This window comes from Artemia franciscana, chromosome 21 (genome assembly GCF_032884065.1).
Source record: "Artemia franciscana chromosome 21, ASM3288406v1, whole genome shotgun sequence".
Classification (NCBI taxonomy): domain Eukaryota; kingdom Metazoa; phylum Arthropoda; class Branchiopoda; order Anostraca; family Artemiidae; genus Artemia; species Artemia franciscana.
Window position 1 is genome coordinate 21008832 of NC_088883.1, and position 19561 is coordinate 21028392.

Genomic DNA, 19561 nt, shown 5'->3' on the forward strand with positions numbered 1-19561 from the left:
ATGTCACACTGTCCCTATCAAATAGTTCGTGGTAATGAACTGTAGTAAGGAGCGACCCGGCTCAATAGTAACCAAAACTCTAAAAAATGGAATTTTGGTACCAAGAGCAACGCCAAAAGAATCGCATTTTTAAGCTGATTGTAAATATATAAGTTTCATCAATTTTAGTCTTACCCATCAAAAGTTATGAGCCGGAGAAAACTTGCGCTATTTTAGAAAATAGGGGCGAAAACCCCCCAAAAGTCATATTATCTTAGCGAAAATCACATCATCAGATTCAGCGTATCAGAGAACCCTGTCGTAGAAGTTTCAAGCTCCTATCTACAAAAATGTGGAATTTTATATACTTTGCCAGAAGGCAGATAACGGATGCGTGTTTATTTGTTTGTTTGTTTTTTTTCCCAAGGGTGATCGTATCGACCCATTTGTCCTAAAATGTTGCGAGAGGGCTCATTATAACGGAAATGAAAAGTTCTAGTGCCCTTTTTAATTGACCAAAAAAGTTGGAGGGCACCTAGGCCCCCTCCCACGCTAATTATTTTCCCAAAGTCAACGGATTAAAATTCTGAGATAGTCATTTTATTCAGCGTATTTGAAAAACCTTATAACTATGTCTTTGCGGACGACTTACTCCCCCAAAGTCCCCGTGGGAGGGGTTATAAGTTCAAAACTTTGACCAGTGCTTACATATAGTAATGGTTATTGGGAAGTGTACAGGCGTTTTACGGAGGATGTTTTGGTTGGAGACAGGGGTAGAGAAGAGGGGGATATGCTGGGGGAGCTTTTTCATCGAGGAATTTGTCATGGGGGAAGAAAATTTCCGTGAAGGGAGCGCAGGATTTACTAGCGTTACTTAAAAAAAGAATAATGAAAAATAAATATGAAAAAGTTTTTTTTAAGCTGGAAGTAAGCAGCAGCATTAAAACTTAAAACGAACAGAAATTATTACCCATATGAGGGGCTCACCTCCTCCTAATACCTCGCTCTTTACGCTAAAGTATTTTTAGTAATTTCAACTATTTATTCTGCGGCTTTTGTGATTCAGGGGTCATTCTTAATGAATTGGGACAAAATTTAAGCTTTAGTGTAAAGAGCAAGGTACTGACGAGGGGGCGAACCCCCTCATATATGTAATAAAAACATGAGAATACAAAAGTTCTTTACGTAAGCTAATTTACAAGTTACGTATATCTTTTACTTATAAAAAGATTCGTAAAAAATTAAAAGTTCTAGTTGCCTTTTTAATTAACCGAAAATCACAGGGCAACTAGGCTTCCTCCCCCGCTCTTTTTTTTCTCAAAATCATTCGATCAAAATTATGAGAAAGCCATTTAGCCAAAAGAAATATTTCTACAAATTTCGTTTTAATTATTCCTCTGCGGAGAGCTAAAATCAAAACATGCATTGATTCAAAAACGTTCAGAAATTAAATAAAAAAAACAAGTTTTTTTAAATGAAAGTAAGTAGCGTCATTAAAACTTAAGACGAACAGAAATTACTCCGTATATGAAAGGGGCTTTTCCTTCTCAACACCCCGCTCTTTACGCTAAAGGTTTTTACTGTTTTAAAATGTAGAGTTAAGAGAAAGAGTCAAAATTTAGCGTAAAGAGCGGGGCGTTGAGAAGGAAAAGCCCCTTTCATATACGGAGTAATTTCTGTTCGTTTTGATTTTTAATGTCGCTCCTTACTTTCGTTTGAAAAAACTTGTTTTTTTTTATTTAATCCTAAGAAAGCTCTATTTGTGTAATGTGGACCTTTCAAGAGTTTGCCAAATTGAAATTATGACTGCAAACAGCTCTAAAGGGTGTATTTGAGAAGTAGCACACTCCTCAGTAAGCTAAAAATGGTAGCTTAATAAAAGACAGAAAGTTGTAATGTACTTCGATTAAGTATATTTCATCTGGGTTTCGGTGTGTTTTCTTTTGAAGGGGACGGGTTAAATAGCTTAATTCTAGATGTATTATATATTTACGTTACCTTCTCATTATGATGTAATGTTTACTTGGGGCGTAGCTCCAGTATCTATATTGGGGGGGGGGTGGGGCAAGAGGGAGTGCTATTCAAGCGGTAGTGAAGAATAGCAACTATTTAACAAACACGATATTTGGTGAATTTGAATATATCACGCAATACATTATACACAATAAACACACAATACTCAATGATAAATATTAATGCTTGTGCTTAGCTTTTACTAAAATTGTCAGCAATGATCTGCTGCAGACAGCAATAGCATAGTGCATACAAACTTTTGGGTGGGCGAAGGTCAATGTCGTATACACTCTACTTTTTCAGCCTGATTCACCACTCATGCTGCAGTAAATACTCCACTTCCCCCACTGCTGGGGGAAGTCACTCCACTTCCCCCAGCATAGAATGCTCAAGCTTATAATTAAACTAAGCACCGTTCTGATAGCTCTGGGAATCATACTGTTCATTTTCTTGAAATTCTGAATGGATTTTGACTCTGTAAGATTTAATTTTGTTGTACTAAACTTTTAATATATGTGATTTATTTAATTATTTTTGTGGGTTCGCCAATATATAACAACAAATAGCATTGATATCAGCTGGGCCATATAAAGCCGAAACAAAAATCTTGGGCAGGGAAATAATGCTGTTTTAGCAAAGACAAGGGGTATATCAAAGTATTACCACAGATTGTTGTATAAAATTATTTTGCGACATAATCCCCACATTTAATACTGACTGTATTTCGAATTTGAAATTATTCGAAAAGTAAAGTTACAATTATTAACTTATTCGCATTGATTGACAAAGAACATCCATAAAATCTTATCAATTCTCTGAACCATTGTTACAGACACCTTAAATTAATTAAAAATTGCCAGGGATGGCAATTGGAAGAAAATAATTCCCTTTACAAGCATAGCTCAGTCTTTTAGTGCTGCAAGATAAAACTGATAACAATAGAAAAAGAAAATGGGTTGTTACTACTTATACGTGCACAAAAAATTTATAAATGAGAAAATTTATATGAGAAAAATATACATATTTTGTTTAAATTCACGTTATTCTATTCTCAGCAGACATTTCGAATAGCATGCTGATGTAGCACTGGTGTTGCGTGAATTGTGACTAATTTCAGTCATAATTCTTAGCACATTTATGTAAATTTTTGGAGATGGTTAAAAGAAATATTTGAAAAAGTGAAAATAGCAAGAAGTCAGTATGTATTATTTGTATGAGGCAGTTCTACATTTATGGGGTTAGTATGTGAATCCGAAACGTAAGGAATATGACGTTATCAGTGCTTATCAAGTATTTTAATTACAAATAAGAGAATCAGAGTTTCAATTAAATACTGGAAATAAAAATCAAAACAATTACATTATTCCTGGAGTAGAATCCCCTCTGCCAAATTCCATGACCAAACTACAGCCAATTTGACGTATCTAGTTACAACACGAATATCATTATAAATAGCACTAGCTCATATTTTCTTTTTCATTCAAGAAACTTTATTTACTGCATATCTAACTTCTTATTCTTCAATAATTCCATTTCTGTCCTATTTGCAGATGTAGAGAATCTATTTATTTCCACTTATTTAAGTTTCGAAACAAGAGAACCGAACCTTGAACTGACAGATTTTAGGAAATAAAAGCACCTTAAATATCAGGGGAAAAAATTGACCTGAGCAAATAAGACGAAACAGGAAACATAGAACGTTTTTCAATTTTGTCCTTAGCTAGGCTCATGTTTTTACCTGATGGTAAGGTTTTAAAGGCAGTATATTTGGAAAAATATTAATGTGGAACATATCTGGTGCGGATTCAATTTGTACGAAGCACTTGGAATTCGGTTCTTGTGTTTTAGTTGAACATGTATCACTACTTTACCAGATGATTTTTGTTACTGGTATTGTCCCAAATTTATTCAGTGCTGGTTTAATTAGTCCTATTTTGAAAAAAGGAAAGCCAGCTGACTGTTTTTCCTCCTTTAGGCCAATTACTGTTTCTCCCATTTTATGCAAAGTATTTAAGCTATTGGTTGTTGATGAAATTTCTAGTAAGTGTTACACGCCAGAGAACCAATTTGGTTTTAAGAAAGGTGTAGGTCGTGAACATGCTCATCATCTCATTGCAAATTTGTTACTTCATGCCGCTGAAAATGATGAGGTACTGTTTTTTGCTGGGCTGGACGTGTCTAGAGCATTTGACTCCGGCATACATGCACAGATACTGCTGATAGCATATAAACGCGGTACAGATCCTTCGTTAGCTAGGGCTATGCGAGACATGTATAGAAGGCTGAATGCTAGAGTAAAGGTCTCTGGTTAACCTGGTGTTGTAGATCTTACCCTACCAATACTCATTAAAAAGGTATTAGACAAAGAGCTCTGGCCTTCCCGCCCCTGTTCAATAACAGTGTAATTGAGCCCCAGCAAAAAACCCTCATGACATTTATTTTTAAAGGAATAGACGTTTCATTAGTAAATTACGCAGAAGACGTATTGAATGTAAGTAGAACGCAAGCAGGGATTGAAGAAAAATTTCGTATATTGTCAGGTGAATATAATAGTATTGGTCTCCATTTTAATTATAGAAAGAGAGAGATTCTAGTTTTTAATCGCCATTGCCAAGATCCCGTTGCTGTACCTCTTGGTGTGCTCGTCATAAAAGACCAAAAACGTCTAAAATACCTTGGAGTCCCAATTGGAAAAAATCCCCGATCGACACGGATCTTGCGTAAAGATTTTTTTGCGAATAAAACCAGGAAGGCATATGGCCTGTTGTTAGTGCTGAAGTTCAAGTTTAACCGTCGCTTGCCCCATTTTGGTCTCTTTTCTCGCAGACAGATGTCAGTGACATAAAGAAGTATTTTCACAAATATGCAAAATATCTACTTATATTGCCTCTATGGACCAGTAATGCAACTCTGTCAACACGCCACGGAGTTGCTAGTCCAGTACGTACAGTTGAAAAGCGAAATGAGCGTTATATAACACGCCTGGGCAGTAATAGCACTTTGCTAAGTGTTTTCCGATAGTTTTTTCATGTTATAAGTGCTGAGTTTGATTTCGTTTTTAGAAGCGTGTTTTTTTTCTTTTCTTTTGTTTTTTTTCCCGTATTACTCCGTCAGTTTTGGATATTTCTTGCAATATGACGGGATATAAACATTTACATATATACATACATTATGAAGCCCAATGAGCCCCTATTTTTCTTCTATTCCTTATGTTAAAAAACGAGCATGGATTAATAAAAACAAAATATCTTCTCAAAGTAAGGTGTAAATTTGACACTTAAAACGAGCCTCTAAACAGTTTTAAAGGTAAGTAATAAGATATAGTTTTTTCCATAGGTTTGGGGAGGAGGGGTACCTGCCCCCTTGCTCCTCTTCAAAGACGCCAATGAGGTTTACATACATGAATATATGACGAATTAAATGCACTTAACTTGAGATTGCTGTGAATGACATCGACCCTTGTCAGTATTCATCTAAAAAATGTATTGACAACAGAAGTTTTTCCAAAGAAAAGTAAAAAGTAACTTGAAGCTTAAGACGAGCAGAAATAAATTTAAATGGTAATTCAAACGTAAAACGAACATAAATAATATAGATAATCAAACGGAACCCAAAACGAATAGAGATTGCAACAAATAATCAAGTCAAACTTAGAACCAACAGAAAGTACCGCAAACAGTTCTTGAAAGTCTCAGCAGATTTAAATTTATTAAGGTTATAAAAGAGAAAACTTTAAAATGCATTTTTTTTCTTGGTAAAGCGCATATGTATGCAGAGTCGACCCAGCTCTAAATGGGTACCTGGAGAAATCTTGGAAAGGTAAACAGGAAGGGTGTGCGAAAGCACAGGATGGCTGGCCCCCAACCGCCCATTGCACTTCCTGGCCGAAGGGACAAGAAACGGAGATCAGCACCGCCGGTACGGACTGTAAAGTCTAATGCCGTATCCTTTTGACTACTAAGGTCCCTGCGTCAGCCCTGCAGTGCATTCCTGCAGTGCATTCCTGCAGCATGATTCGATCTCTGGGTCCCGTATTACCAAGCTAAGATCAAACCCACTGCGCCACCACAGGACTGGAGCTTATTAAGGAGATAATCAAATACTACTTTTTAAAAATGTTGCCTCTTTGTTCAAAAAAGAAGATAATCAAATATTTAAACTATTTTCCTTGACAGAAATTTCTGTTCATTTCACGATTCTTAAGTTTCACTTCGTAATCTGCGCCTGTTCACAAAAAATATCGTATGAATCGTTGAAGGGGGAAGTCCTGGTATCCAGCTTTTCATGGCCCATAACAAGAGCATAAAAGAACAAAAACTCAAGAGAATATTTTTCCTTACCAAGAATAAAAAAGTATTGACGCTATATTGTGCAATATTACTATCTAAAAACACAAATTATTGTGAAACCTAATAGATAATCTGTGCTGAAACTATTAGGTTTTCCCTCTGTGGTATAACATTTTGTGGCAAATTTCAAATAGTCCCGCTTCTTTGTGGATCTCTCTCCCACTATTTATGAAATTCCGGCGATTTCGCTGTTGCAGTGTTGACTAGAAATTAGCATTAGAAATTTCTATACTTGCAAAAATTTAATCCAAATTTCCCTTTCAGAAATCCTGGATAGACCACTCAGCTAAGTCATCCCTGTGAGATGGGACAGCAGCGAACCCCTTCACCGGCTCACCACATTTCTTTCTGCTTTCGCAATTATGAATAGTACAAGTTCTCACAATTATTCAGTAACTGACAAATATACACTGAGCCGTTCAGGGGAGATTGAACGGGAGGAGCTTTTTACACGCGCCGAGACTAGTAGACAAATATTTATTGAGTATGACTCTACTGCCTAAATCTATTGACAGTGACCTAAGTTAAAAATCCCTCTGCCAAATTGAAGGTACACTATTATTCTAATAGATTAAAAAAAATTAAAATCCTTTAAATAAAGATGTTAAAAAATTCTGTTTTCGTTATGCTTTACATTATAAAAATCTGAGACGAGGACCGTAGCCAGGATTTTTGTTCGTGGGGTAGTATTGTTTTGGGAGGATAGAGGGGGGAGGGGGGTGCACAAGAAACTTTAAATAAAGGCATCAAAAATTTATTTATATGCAATGTTTTATGTTCTTAAAAATTGGAAAAACATTTGGAGGGGGTATTCAAACCCCCTCCGCCGTCTGGATATGGCCTTGTCAGAGATGCAACCTTTATTTTGCATAAGAAGTATTTGCATCGATGAAACTACTGCAAAAATTATCAAATTGATTATTTATTTAGAAGTCGGTGGATTATTTTTAACTAATAAATTGTACATTACGAAACGGAAAGGTAAAACAAATAACGTTATCATTACGTCTCCCTCCTCAAACCGCTCTTTAAGCTAAAGTTTGACTTTTTTGTCCAAATTATTTAAGAGCGACTCCTGAGACACAAGGACCATTTAATTAGAATAGCAAACTACGTTGAAGCACTAAAAAAAAAAAAAAGCTTTAGCGAGAAGAGCGAGGTATTGACGAGGGGCGACTCCCCTCATATACGAAACAATTTCTGTTCGTTTCAGGTTTTAATGTTGGTCCTTATTTTCAGTTGACAAAACTTTTTTTTAAATTTAATTTCTTTAACAGGAATGAAACAAAAGAGCTTCTTGACCGTTAAAGAAGTCCTAAAGTAATTACAGAAGTTCCCCAAGAATAAAGATAAGTGACAATGCAAATATAGCAGCAGTGTCAAGAAACAGACATCCATCAGTCTATTCAGAATTGTTTCGATATGGCAACAAGGCAATATTTTTCAAAAAAAAGATTAACCCTCTTTGTAAAAATTGAGAACTTTGACATGACAAGAATAATACGTGTAAACACTGGCCGTTATCACTACTTTAACAGTAAGCTCGTAGGTAGGAGTATTTAATAAATCGCTTTATCCTGAAAGCACCGTTTATCTTCATGAGGAATTCTCAAATTCTTTTAAGGAGTTAGGTTTGTCTTGTAAATAGGCAATGGCTAAGCATAGCTTTGAACGCTTCTCGTGTTCAAACCCTGAACCCACCTCCCCCCTGAGTACAGCCTTGCATATTCGTAAACACATTATATTAAAAATAAAAGGATCCGAAAAATTACGCTGTTTATGAAAAGGCAATGACCAAGTATAGCAAACCATAGTAGTGACCCCGTGATGTTTTCTATCACAAAAGTGTATTTTGATTTAAGGATCTAAGCAAAGTTTAAGTAGTCAAGTTTCTTGTCCTTCTGATGCAGGTGGCAACTGTGGGATTTTCACAGAATTCCCTATTTCATACGTTCCATATGGGATCTGGGTTAAAAGAGCCTGGTCGCCTTTCCATATTAAATAGACCTCTTTCAAATAAGTCTTGCACTCCATCAGGCAGGTTCCTCGTCTCCAAGATGTACTCTATCAGAGATTTTGCATACTCGTGATGGCCTGCAACTACAATGAAGGGTAGTAGTAGTAGTAGTAGGACAATTTTATTGAAAATAATCCTTTTTATATAACAGCACAACAAAAGCGGAGCTTGCGGGGATGTGCTAAAAAATTAACTTGGTACCTAGAAGGTGGTCAGACCATTAGCCAGAGCACTCATCAAGATGAAACTGCTAGAAAATAATCATCATCTTCTCGTACTGCTTCAAAACTTGTGATTTTGATTACTGTCACGAGAGCCCCTCTTAACCCATATCCCCCCCCATAACACATAGGGACATAAAGCTCCAAAAGGGGCAAAGAAGAAGTTATTTAAAATTTACCATAAAAAGGTGGAAAATTATAGTAAGGATTTTTTATATGAGGAAAACTTATGAAAATCATGAACAGAAATGTAATTTTTGCTATTCCACTTAGTTTATGCTGAGGTTCACAGAAGTGTTCTAACCTCTTCGTCTAAAAACAAAAGCCAGAATAAGATTTTGTCCAACACGCGTGAAAATCTCAAAGGAGATTTTGTTAAAGAACTTTTTCATGTGTTAAAATGTTGAACTTTTGACTAGAAAAAGCAGATAGATTTAGAGACTTCCTTTAAAATCAGCCCTTAAACAGCTCTCTATGATGTTCCAGTGCAAGACTAGTAGCAGGAAAAAAAAAAGATGTTCCCTATACAAAAAAAAAGATTTTCTTGTTTTTCAAGCTAATGGACCTTCCTTGTTGTTCATGCCAAGGGACTTTAATTTTCTTGGATAGGGTTTTTGGCCAAGGTCATTCCATCGGTGAACTTCTTCTTTCGATCCAACGCCATTTTTAAGCAGTTTTAAGCTTTTTTGGCCACTACGGGTCATGTTCGTCCTTTACTAGGTTGCTGCTATTGCTGCTACTATGATGTAACATTTTTTATGATATCACATTTTTTTTGTTATAAAATCACATTTTATGATATCATTTCTTTATGATATCATTTATTATTATTTTATTTATTATATTTATCATTTTTATCGTTTATCGTTATTTTATTATATTTATCATTTTTTTATGATATCACATTTTAGGGGGCGATGTTGAGTTCAAAGCATTTCCCACATAGTTCACTAATTAACAAATAGTATCTTATTTCTGCTTCGTTCTAAAAAGTTGGAGACAAACTACTTTAATGCAATTAAAACAACAAACAAAATAGAAAACGAACGGAGATCCATATACACATAGATATGAAAATGTACAGAATAAAAACAAAGACACATAATAAACAATAGCAAAGAGATGAAATCTTACGTCTGAAGGACTAGGGCAGACAAATCTGAAATGCAAATGCAACTATTCAAAAAGGTATTCAAACTTTAGGTACATATGGATAAAACCGGTTAAAAATTCATATATCTTATCGTCCACACTAGATATATCTTACCGAAAGATATATTAGATGCAGTTAACAAGCAAATTCAGCTGACTACATTTGGCTAAATGAAAATTACCTTTAACCGACCGACAAAAGTAGCCAAAATGGGAAAAGTAGGGCACATAGCACTACCGAAGACAATAATATCTTCATAGAAAAATCTCAACTTAGCCTCAATGACTGTCTCCTACAAGTAAATTCGCTCAATTCCTCCAGAAGAATATTACCAAGGATACAAGCTCTTCTACATACTTTTCGAAACCTTCAAAAAAGGGTTGAGACAGGATGTTTATAGTGTATAGCAGATGTTTCTAGTATATAGTATACTTGACAGCATGTTTATGGTGTATAGTTGATAGTGGATGTTTATATAGTGTATACTGGATGTTAATAGTATACTTGACAGCATGTTTATGGTGTATAGTTGATAGTGGATGTTTATATAGTGTATACTGGATGTTAATAGTATACTTGACAGCATGTTTATGGTGTATAGTTGATAGTGGATGTTTATATAGTGTATACTGGATGTTAATAGTATACTTGACAGCATGTTTATGGTGTCAGAAAAACATTTTGGCATATTTGCCCTAGAATGTAAAATTTCCTATTGAGTACGAGATAAACACTGTACATTCATTTGGAAACGTTTTCCAACTTGACCTTTTCTGATCAAAGCCACTCATTTTCCCCCTCCCATGCAGTTTCAACAGATGTATAAAATTTTGCAATGAAACTAGACAAAAAACGAGTAAATCAGGTATTTTTAAGTGCCTAACACCAAAAATTGCATTACAAAAAGCCAAAATCTGAGTTTATTCGCTCAAAAAGAGCAAATCTCAAATTGTAGGTTAAATTTTTTAGAATACATATTTGATACCCTTCGAATCGTCACGAGAGTCCTTGTTTGTATGCATGCATGTGCTGCTCCCTTTAATATCAGGGGAAAGTCGAAATATTCTCGACACCGATTCCTATTTTCTTTCTTCATGAGTTTCTTCCAGGGTAATCTCCCCCTAGATTTAAAAAAAAACCTTTTTTTATATTTTTCATTAAATTTGTTTTTGGTATTTTCATTGAAGAAAAACCAAATTCCCCCCCCCCCACCTCAATTTCCCTGAATTGACATCACTGCTGGTTCGCATAAGATTATGCTTTTCTTGCAAGGGTTTTGCCACATCGATAGTAAATAACTTGTTCGCCGTCACATTGGGACTAATTCCTTTTTTAAGTCAAATTACGAAACAAAAAAAGTCTAAAGAATTATTGGACAAAATCAGTCGGCGATTTGAATACGTAAAATACGCACAGCAATCCGATAACAATCATTGGGTCATATCTAACATGATGTTGATCAATATATTTGAAAGTAGGTCGTTCAACAATTAAATAAAAATAGGTCAAAAGCTATATTTCAAAAGAATTAAGATTCTCAAGGGAGGCTTCTCATAAGGGAGACAATAACAGAGGCTTCGTGGGAGGCAAGAACAGACTTCGAATAAGGTTTGCTAAGGAAAAAACGTACACAAATGAACAATCTTAAGGCGCTTACATACAATGAGTGGTATTAATAATAGTGCAACAACTAAATTATTATAATTTAAATTTTTCTAAATATCTAAATTATTATTTTTATAATTGTTAACCTCCTAAACCTACTCCTACTACTACTCCCAACTCCAAAACCACAAGCAAGTGCACTATAGAAAATTACTTGGTATTTTCAGCAACAAGTTTTTAAAGTAAACTCGTGAATTTAATAATTGCTAGAGCAAACTAGATAAATTTTAGTTTATTTTCCAGCTTTTTGTGATTCTCTGAAAAATTTCTTTCCTTTTGCAGAGATTAAATTCAACATCACAAAGTAAAATTAAATATTCGCTAATTATTTTTTACATTTATTTAATTTATGGTAAATATGTTTTTACTAAGGATGTAGAGAGATGAGACCTTTCAATAAATTTACTCAAAATTGAAGATTGATGGTAACGTCAACTTTTTTCCAACACTAGACAAAAAAAAAATAGTTTGGTCTCTTGCAAACTATGGTTTAAGTCGCTAATAAACGCAAATTCAAGTAATTCCTTTTGCAAAGATTCTAACACTAGACAAAAAAAAAGTTTGGTCTCTTGCAAACTATGGTTTAAGTCGCTTATAAACGCAAGTTCAAGTATTCAGTCATACAAGACATGGTCTTGTAAAAGTTTCATTTTCAACTACACTAACCATAATGTATTTAACCACAATGGCTAAACCAGGTGGCCATAAGTAGCTAAATTAGCCACAATAGACATCTATGTCCCACGACATGCTTAATTCATCACCCAGAACTGAAAATCAACCGCAAAATTGCAAAGAGTTTAAGGACTAACTGAAACACATATAATCACGAGATCTAAAAAACTACGTATATCGTACGTTGGAACTTGCTGAAGGCCGATTCACGATAATATTTTGCTTATACTGACATTCAGATTTAGCTAATACTATTCTAAGCTCATTTTTATAGAAAGCAGTTGAATTTAAGTCCATTTAATAAATTAATAAATTTAATATATAAATATATAATATATAAATTAATAAATTTAATATATTAATAAAGATTCGGTTGGCGTTCGAGTCCAGGAGAGTGGCATCAATTTACAAAAATTAAGGGGAGGGGAAAACTCGCCGTTATTTCACCTTTTCTTTGAGAATACATTGAAAAAGACATTTTTCAATAAAAATACCCCCCAAAAAAGGCAAAAAACCTTTTGAAAAAAAAGCTAGGGGTTACAAGTCTCCCTCCCACTGACACAAACCGTCCAAAGAAGATCAATGCAAAACTGAAGTCCAAACAAATGAACTAGCTGAGGGCTTCCAATTTGGAATTCTCTGAATTCAGGAAATTCTGATTGGCTAGCATGTTTCAAACTATGGTACTACCTGATTTCAAAAGTTAAATGGGCTTAAAAAATTCAGCAATAGTATCAGTTCAAATCTCACTCCAGAACGGACTAAAGGTTGGTGTTCAAAACATCTTATAGCAAATGGGCTTGAATGACACAGAATTAAAAATGTCAAATGAAAACAAATCAAAGACATAACGTAAAAAACCGAGAATACAGCTAAACTTAAACCAAAAATGGGAAAAAGAAAATAGAATTGCAAAAGAGTAAAGGAGAAGTAGGAAAACTACGTTAATAAGTCATTAAAATAGACATTGAATTAAGAGACTTGGCCTCATCTCTCCTTTTCCCTGTTGTCTGTATGCACATTATTACAACTAAACACACAAACTCCTTCACATAGAAGAAACACTTTTATCTCTTTAGTGGGCGCAACATTATTTTAAATAAACGAAATTAACAAATCAAAAAATAAACAATTGGCAAAAAAAAACACCACACAATTCAAAATGCACTTAAACTTAGTCAGAGGAACAACAAGTTCTAGTCTCATCTCAATAACTAAAAATATTTAAATTCACACAGAAACAGTCTTGCCAAATTTTCATGAAAATAAAACTTTAGATTTTTAAATGTACAGCCGTTTCATGGTGCATTTGTACAGCCGTTGCGAAGTCATGGTGCATTTGACAATCCGTAAGAATTGAATCTAAAACTATATTCTAAAGAACATGAAAAATAAATGGTCAGACCCCAACGAGAGACTAACTATAATCCCAGTTAGTAGAAATAGTCAACTGATAGAATTGATCAAATATTATTGTACATAACTGTATTGTATTAAATTTAAATCCTAAAGATTAATTATCCTAAATTTGGTTGAAATCCTAAATTTTCCAAATTTTTCGACGAGAGGTAAAATGTTCTACCTCATTTCATGTCTTATATGACCTCAATAGGGATTGGAACTTACAAAATAAACAGAAATGGCTAATTAATTTTGCTTATTTATTTTGATGGTTCATTGGGCAACACTGACAGGAATATGGATGTTACATCTCTGACAAAAGAAAAAGATGTTATTCTTGTTTTCAAGGCAGATACACAATCGCTGTTTTATGGCCTACACTAGCAATATATGAAACTTGAAAACCTAGAGGCCTCTTTTTCAAAATTCAGGTTCAGACTGGTATACACTAATGTTTTTCTTTATATCCTGGCCAAAAATTTTTTTACGACTACAAATATGTATTAAAGGTAAAGGATACGGCATTAGACTTTACAGTCCGTACCGGCGGTGCTGATCTCCGTTTCTTGGCCCTTCAGCCAGGAAGTGCAATGGGGGGTTGGGGGCCAGCCATCCTGTGCTTTCGCAAACCTTTCCTGTTTACCTTCCCCAGATTTCTCCAGGTACCCATTTAGAGCTGGGTCGACTCTGGCTAAGCTTACAGAGTCACGCCACTGACCCCCGTCCCAAACAAATATGTATTACCTGTAGTTTATTTTAATTAGAAGGCCAAGCTAAAAAAAAAAAAGAAAAACAAATAGAGGGCTTAGAAAATCTCCACATGTACACTATGCAGTACATCTTTCTATGCAGTGTCCTCTGATTTATATTAAATTACAAAAAAAGAGTAACTGCCAAAATTTTTGACAAAAAATCACTTCCATTTTGGCAATACCTGGCTTCATGCCACAAAATATATATAAAAAATGATAACTCTGTAGAAATAGTTTATGGATGAGCACATGTTGGCTCGGTAATTATCTTTGCCCGAAATGAAAAAAAATGACATAATGAGGTTTTCCCTGACCTGGGGATACACTTTAAATAGTACTTTCCTAGACCCAAATGTTCAGATTTCATTTTTCAAAAGAAGTGGGATTGATCCCATACAAGACTGTACAGGTTGATTTAATCCCACACAAGACTGCACATGTCGATCCAACGATCAGGATTTAAGGCAAGAACAAGGCATAAAACAGATCTTTCAGAACTGTTGATGGCACATCGAATTGATGGCACATCGACCATCGAATCCGCTGCTGGGAATTTTTACAGGGATAGCAGGTAGCAGGCTCGACGCCCAAACTTGCAGCAGCGCGGATAAAACCCGCACCCCCTATTGCCAAGCATGGTGTTACTCAATTGTGCAATCATATGGTCAATAGTCAATATGGTCAATTGTGCAATAGTAAGCAGTGGGTAAATTTGTTTGCCCTTTTCTGAAGTTTTACAGATTTATGAAGTTTTTGATTGAATTTTTATCACTCAACTCTGCAACCATATGTCGAAAATAGTAAGCAGTGGATAGATTTTTTTGCCCGTTTATGAAGTTTGACAGATTTATGAAGTTTTTCAAACGTTTCAAGATAAAATAATTCGTTAGAAATAAGTTTAGTGTCGAATTCCGGCCAAACTTATTTTTGAGATGAATAACTGCCTACTGAGTAGACATCAGTACTGATGCATACTAGAACACCTGATTTAGATCTAGCAATTTAACAAGAATCCGTAAATTCAGTAAGTTCATCGGTCACACGTCATTCGTACAATGCAGTATTTAGGCTTCATCGGAGGATGGTAAATAACTTCGTTAATTTCGTATGATTTTGAAGGTTTTTATATAAGAATTGAAAGACAACAATGCTTCAGAGATTTCGTTCAAAATCTCAAATACAAAAGCCTGATTATGAAGAAAAGCTGGAATTACTAAACAGATCCCACATATAGATTACACCCTCTCAAACATCAGTAGACCCAGGAGAGTTTCGTTGACTAAATGATGATTGACCGTTTCCTGTTGATTCTAAATCCCTTGGATTGTCAACGAGTACCTCTTCTGGTACGTCAATTTCGTGTTGAAGACTCAAACGCTGCGAAGGACTGAAACTGGCAGCACACTCCCCTCTACGCCTCCTATATAAAATGAAAATAATTAAAAGATATGCATCATCATAAAAAGCTTAAAAGGCATAACTGGCATGCCAATAACTAGTGACAGAAAATTAATAGGGAAGAGGTAAGTCTCAATAGTTCCAGGATAAAAAGGTCAGGATAAAAAGGCACAAGAGAAATGCTGGAAATGTGAGCAGACTCTCTCCCAAGTTTGGTACGAAGGACAATCCCCAGGAAATATTGTGGCCTGAAAACATACTTTTCGATCATCCTCCCGTACTAAAAACACTTTTAACCCACAAATATCGAACTTGAGTGTAGGCATATTAGGCCAAAACTGCGGATCCCTTTTTTCGAGACCATTAACCAACAACTCCTTACAAAACTACAGAGCACCATTCAGTCATTATTTGACCCGCTGAAGAGCTCAGTCAGGGCAAAAACTAGACATTTTTCTGTTCTTAACATAATACCACATTACGATACAATCAACAAAACAGAAGTCTATTTGGTCAGGCGCTAGTAATTTTGTTTCAACGAAACAAAAACGAGATGGACAAAATAATAAGGAAATGGCATGATAAAGATGGGCAAAGTAACAAAAGAATCTTTTTTTTTTTGGGGGGGGGGGGGTTTACAAAAATTCAAAAAACGTATAACAGTTTGTTTATATTAATTTTATTATGTTTTTACGAGTCGTACAAACACTTCAGGGGGGTTCAAACTCCCTACCCCCCCTCGATACGGCCTTGCCAGCCTGTACATAGCAAAAAACTTTATAGGAGAATTTAGTAACTTCGATTGACCGTTCAATAAAATTATCCATTTTACGGGGTTACTCCTTCAACCCAACAAACAATTGCCTTATCTACGAAACCACAACCAGTCCGAATACAACCATCTTATCTCAGCTCTCATATTCATACTAAACAGGAATATTAAATAAAGTCGACAACCTTTTTCTCATATCCTTACACGACGTTGCTAATATGTTCCTCCTCGTATTGCATGCAATACATATAAGTTTTTATTTGAAGAATAATGGCACTTCGGTAATACAAAACGGAAATTGAAAACCCCTCTTCAAACTTCGAAAATATAACACAGAAAAAATTGAAAATTTCAACGTTGAAAATTTATCCAAAATTGTAATTTATACAAACTTGGCACTGGAAACAAAGTATGAAATAGCCAATCTTATATCACAAAACTATGTAAAGGGAAAACAAAATAGAATTTTTGCACATTATTTTTAACTGATTTTTTGGGGGGTTTAGACGTGCAACAGAATCTTGGCATCAAATTTGGCTTCAAATCTAATTTCTGTTACCAAATCCATGAGAATGTTATCTCTTTCAGACAAACGGAAAGTTCTGTAGTGATACTACTGCAACTAATCTAATACTACTGCACCGAAATGGGTAAGCTAATCTTCAAATTCAGGGTCATATAGCCAGGTCCCGTTCAACTTAAATTATACCACTTCCTTTATTTTTGTAGTTCTTCCATTGCAAATCAAGGGTATTAACTTTTAACTCAAGGGTATTAAGATGTTAAGATGGTTGGGTCATGCTTTACAAACAAAAACTTTTCCAAGGCTATTCCAAGAAGAGATTGATTCCATGGTAAACAACCCATACATCTAATAGCAAGAATTCTTACAGATGTTAAGATGGTTAGGTCATGTTTTACAAACAAAAACGCTTCCAAGGCTATACCAAGAAGAGATTTAATCCATGGTAAACAACCCACACATAATTTAGCAAGAATTCTTACAGATGTTAAGATGGTTAGGTCATGTTTTACAAACAAAAACGCTTCCAAGGCTATACCAAGAAGAGATTTAATCCATGGTAAACAACCCATACATAATTTAGCAAGAATTCTTACAGATGTTAAGATGGTTAGGTCATGTTTTACAAACAAGATTCGGAAACCTGGACGCTACGAAAAACAGAAGAGGATTTTCTAGATGCTTTCCAGAGAAATTGCCTACGGACTGTTTTTGGTACCCGACTGACTGACCATATCTCAAACAGTAAGAGAAGTACCGAAAACATGGTTAAATCCCCCTTTTTATCGCTATAATGAAAAAAAAGGTTGAGAAGGCTAGATACATTCTGCAGTGAAGGATGACAGATTGCCAAAGATTATCCTTGTCGGCCGATGACAGATTGCCAAAGATTATCCTTGTCCGCCGATGACAGATTGCCAAAGATTATCCTTGTCGTCCAACCATCTAGGGCCAAACAAAAGTAGGTCGTCCCCGAATGGGGAGAGAGAATGTTGTAAGGAGAGATTTAAAGGAAAGAGCTCTAGGGGGGTGAAAAGAGGGAAACTTCGAATTGATTGGGACGAAGGAGGAGCGTGCGTAGCTATGTTGGTCTAAGGCGGCATGGTGCTGCAGGGAGGCATATGTAACTAGGAAGGCATATGGCCTGTTGGTAGCGCTGAAGTTCAAGTTCAACCGTCGCATCCTTACTACTTTATATAATGTTTTTGTAGCTCCCCATTTGCTTGCGCTGGCCCCATTTTGGTCTCTTTTCACGTAGACAGATGTCAGCGACATAAAGAAGCGTTTTTACATATATACAAAATATCTGCTTAGATTGCCTCTATGGACCAGTAATGCAACTCTGTCAACACGTTACGGAGTAGCTAGTCCAATGCATACAGTAGAAAAGCGAGATGAGCGTTATATAACACGCCTGGGTAGTAATAGCACTTTGCTAAGTGTTTTCCGATAGTTTTTTCATGCTATAAATGCTGGGTTTGATTTAAACAACATCTTTTATTCATTCAAAATGCGGAGCTTATAACTGAATGCATGATGACAAATCAAAAAATGATTTTCTATAGATATGAAGTACATAAATTTAAAAGAAAAAGCATACTGATAATTACAAATATGAATCAGAAAATTAATTATGAAATGAAATGCACTTATTTCTTTGTATTTTATCCTGTTGTTGTTGGTTCGTTTTCCTTTTTTCTCTATCCCTTTTGCTCCGTCTTGTTCAAAACTTTGTATTTTTGTATATCTGTGTCATCACCTTATACCATGCAGCTTGAAAGAGGTTAAGATGTTTTTGTTGTGTTCTTTTTCAAGTGTTTGTCTTCGCGCACAGTGTGTATTTCTTTTTTCGTTTATTGCTTCGTCTTTTGCTTTTTTGCATGACTGGTTTTCCAATATATAATAATAATTTATAATGAAAAAATACTGCTCTAAATATATCTTGCTAAAAAAAAAAGTATAGTGATTTTAGAACCTAAAACGAATGGACAGAAAATGATACAATAAATGAAACTAAAAACAAACACAGGCCTTTGAACCTTTGTGAAGGTCAGTCCTTGTTTTCTGATTTTAGTTTTTGTTGGAGAATGTATCCTTTATCTTATCTACAAAAAATGGACATGATTGAATAAATTAAACCCAAAACAAATACAAAAAACTGACTATGACTAGAACTAGAGAACTGTTTTTCTGAGCCCTCAATTTTGGGGGGAACACATTCTATTTTCCAAGAGCCCATTCAATTACAAAACTTACTCAGAGCTGCTAGTATCTCTTGGCAACGACGTTACGACTCTCCCATCCCGATTTGGGCTGGAGGCAGATGGCGAAGTCACTCGTGAATCATTAGAGTCTATGACGTCAAAGTAACTCGGGGGAGGAGTTGAGCAAGAGGCCACACCTATGAGACCTAAAAAACATAATTTATTATTAAAGCAGCTTAAATAGAAATTCTAAGAGCATCTATCTAAGACGGGGAGGTGTAGAAGGACAAGGGGAGGATTCCAAAGAAATGACAAGGGGAGGATTCCAAAGAAATGACTAATATTAGTTTTATTTGCAAAAGTATATCATATTCCAAATATTTTTTTTTTCTAGTGTTACTAGGCACTATTTTAATGTTTACTCTTTTTAACAGATATC

The 19561-nt window shown here is 35.2% G+C and overlaps 1 protein-coding gene and 1 long non-coding RNA gene across 2 annotated transcripts in view; one reads left to right on the forward strand and one right to left on the reverse strand.

Moving 5' to 3' along the window:
• The window catches only part of LOC136041005 (uncharacterized), a 73045-nt gene that overhangs the window by 52618 nt on the left and 866 nt on the right, over nt 1–19561 (forward strand). Inside the window, exons 2-3 of the long non-coding RNA XR_010620935.1 lie at nt 6606–6891; nt 19557–19561. The exon at nt 19557–19561 is cut by the window's right edge and continues 866 nt beyond it. This is a non-coding gene — a long non-coding RNA (uncharacterized LOC136041005). The remainder of the gene's footprint in view (nt 1–6605; nt 6892–19556) is intronic.
• Nucleotides 8464–19561, reverse strand: part of LOC136041004 (integral membrane protein DGCR2/IDD-like) — a 52008-nt gene continuing 40910 nt past the window's right edge. Inside the window, exons 6-7 of the mRNA XM_065725500.1 lie at nt 19175–19328; nt 8464–15645 (exon numbers count right to left, since the gene is read on the reverse strand). Of these exons, the coding sequence (XP_065581572.1) occupies nt 15471–15645; nt 19175–19328 (329 nt within the window). The 3' untranslated portion in view covers nt 8464–15470. The remainder of the gene's footprint in view (nt 15646–19174; nt 19329–19561) is intronic.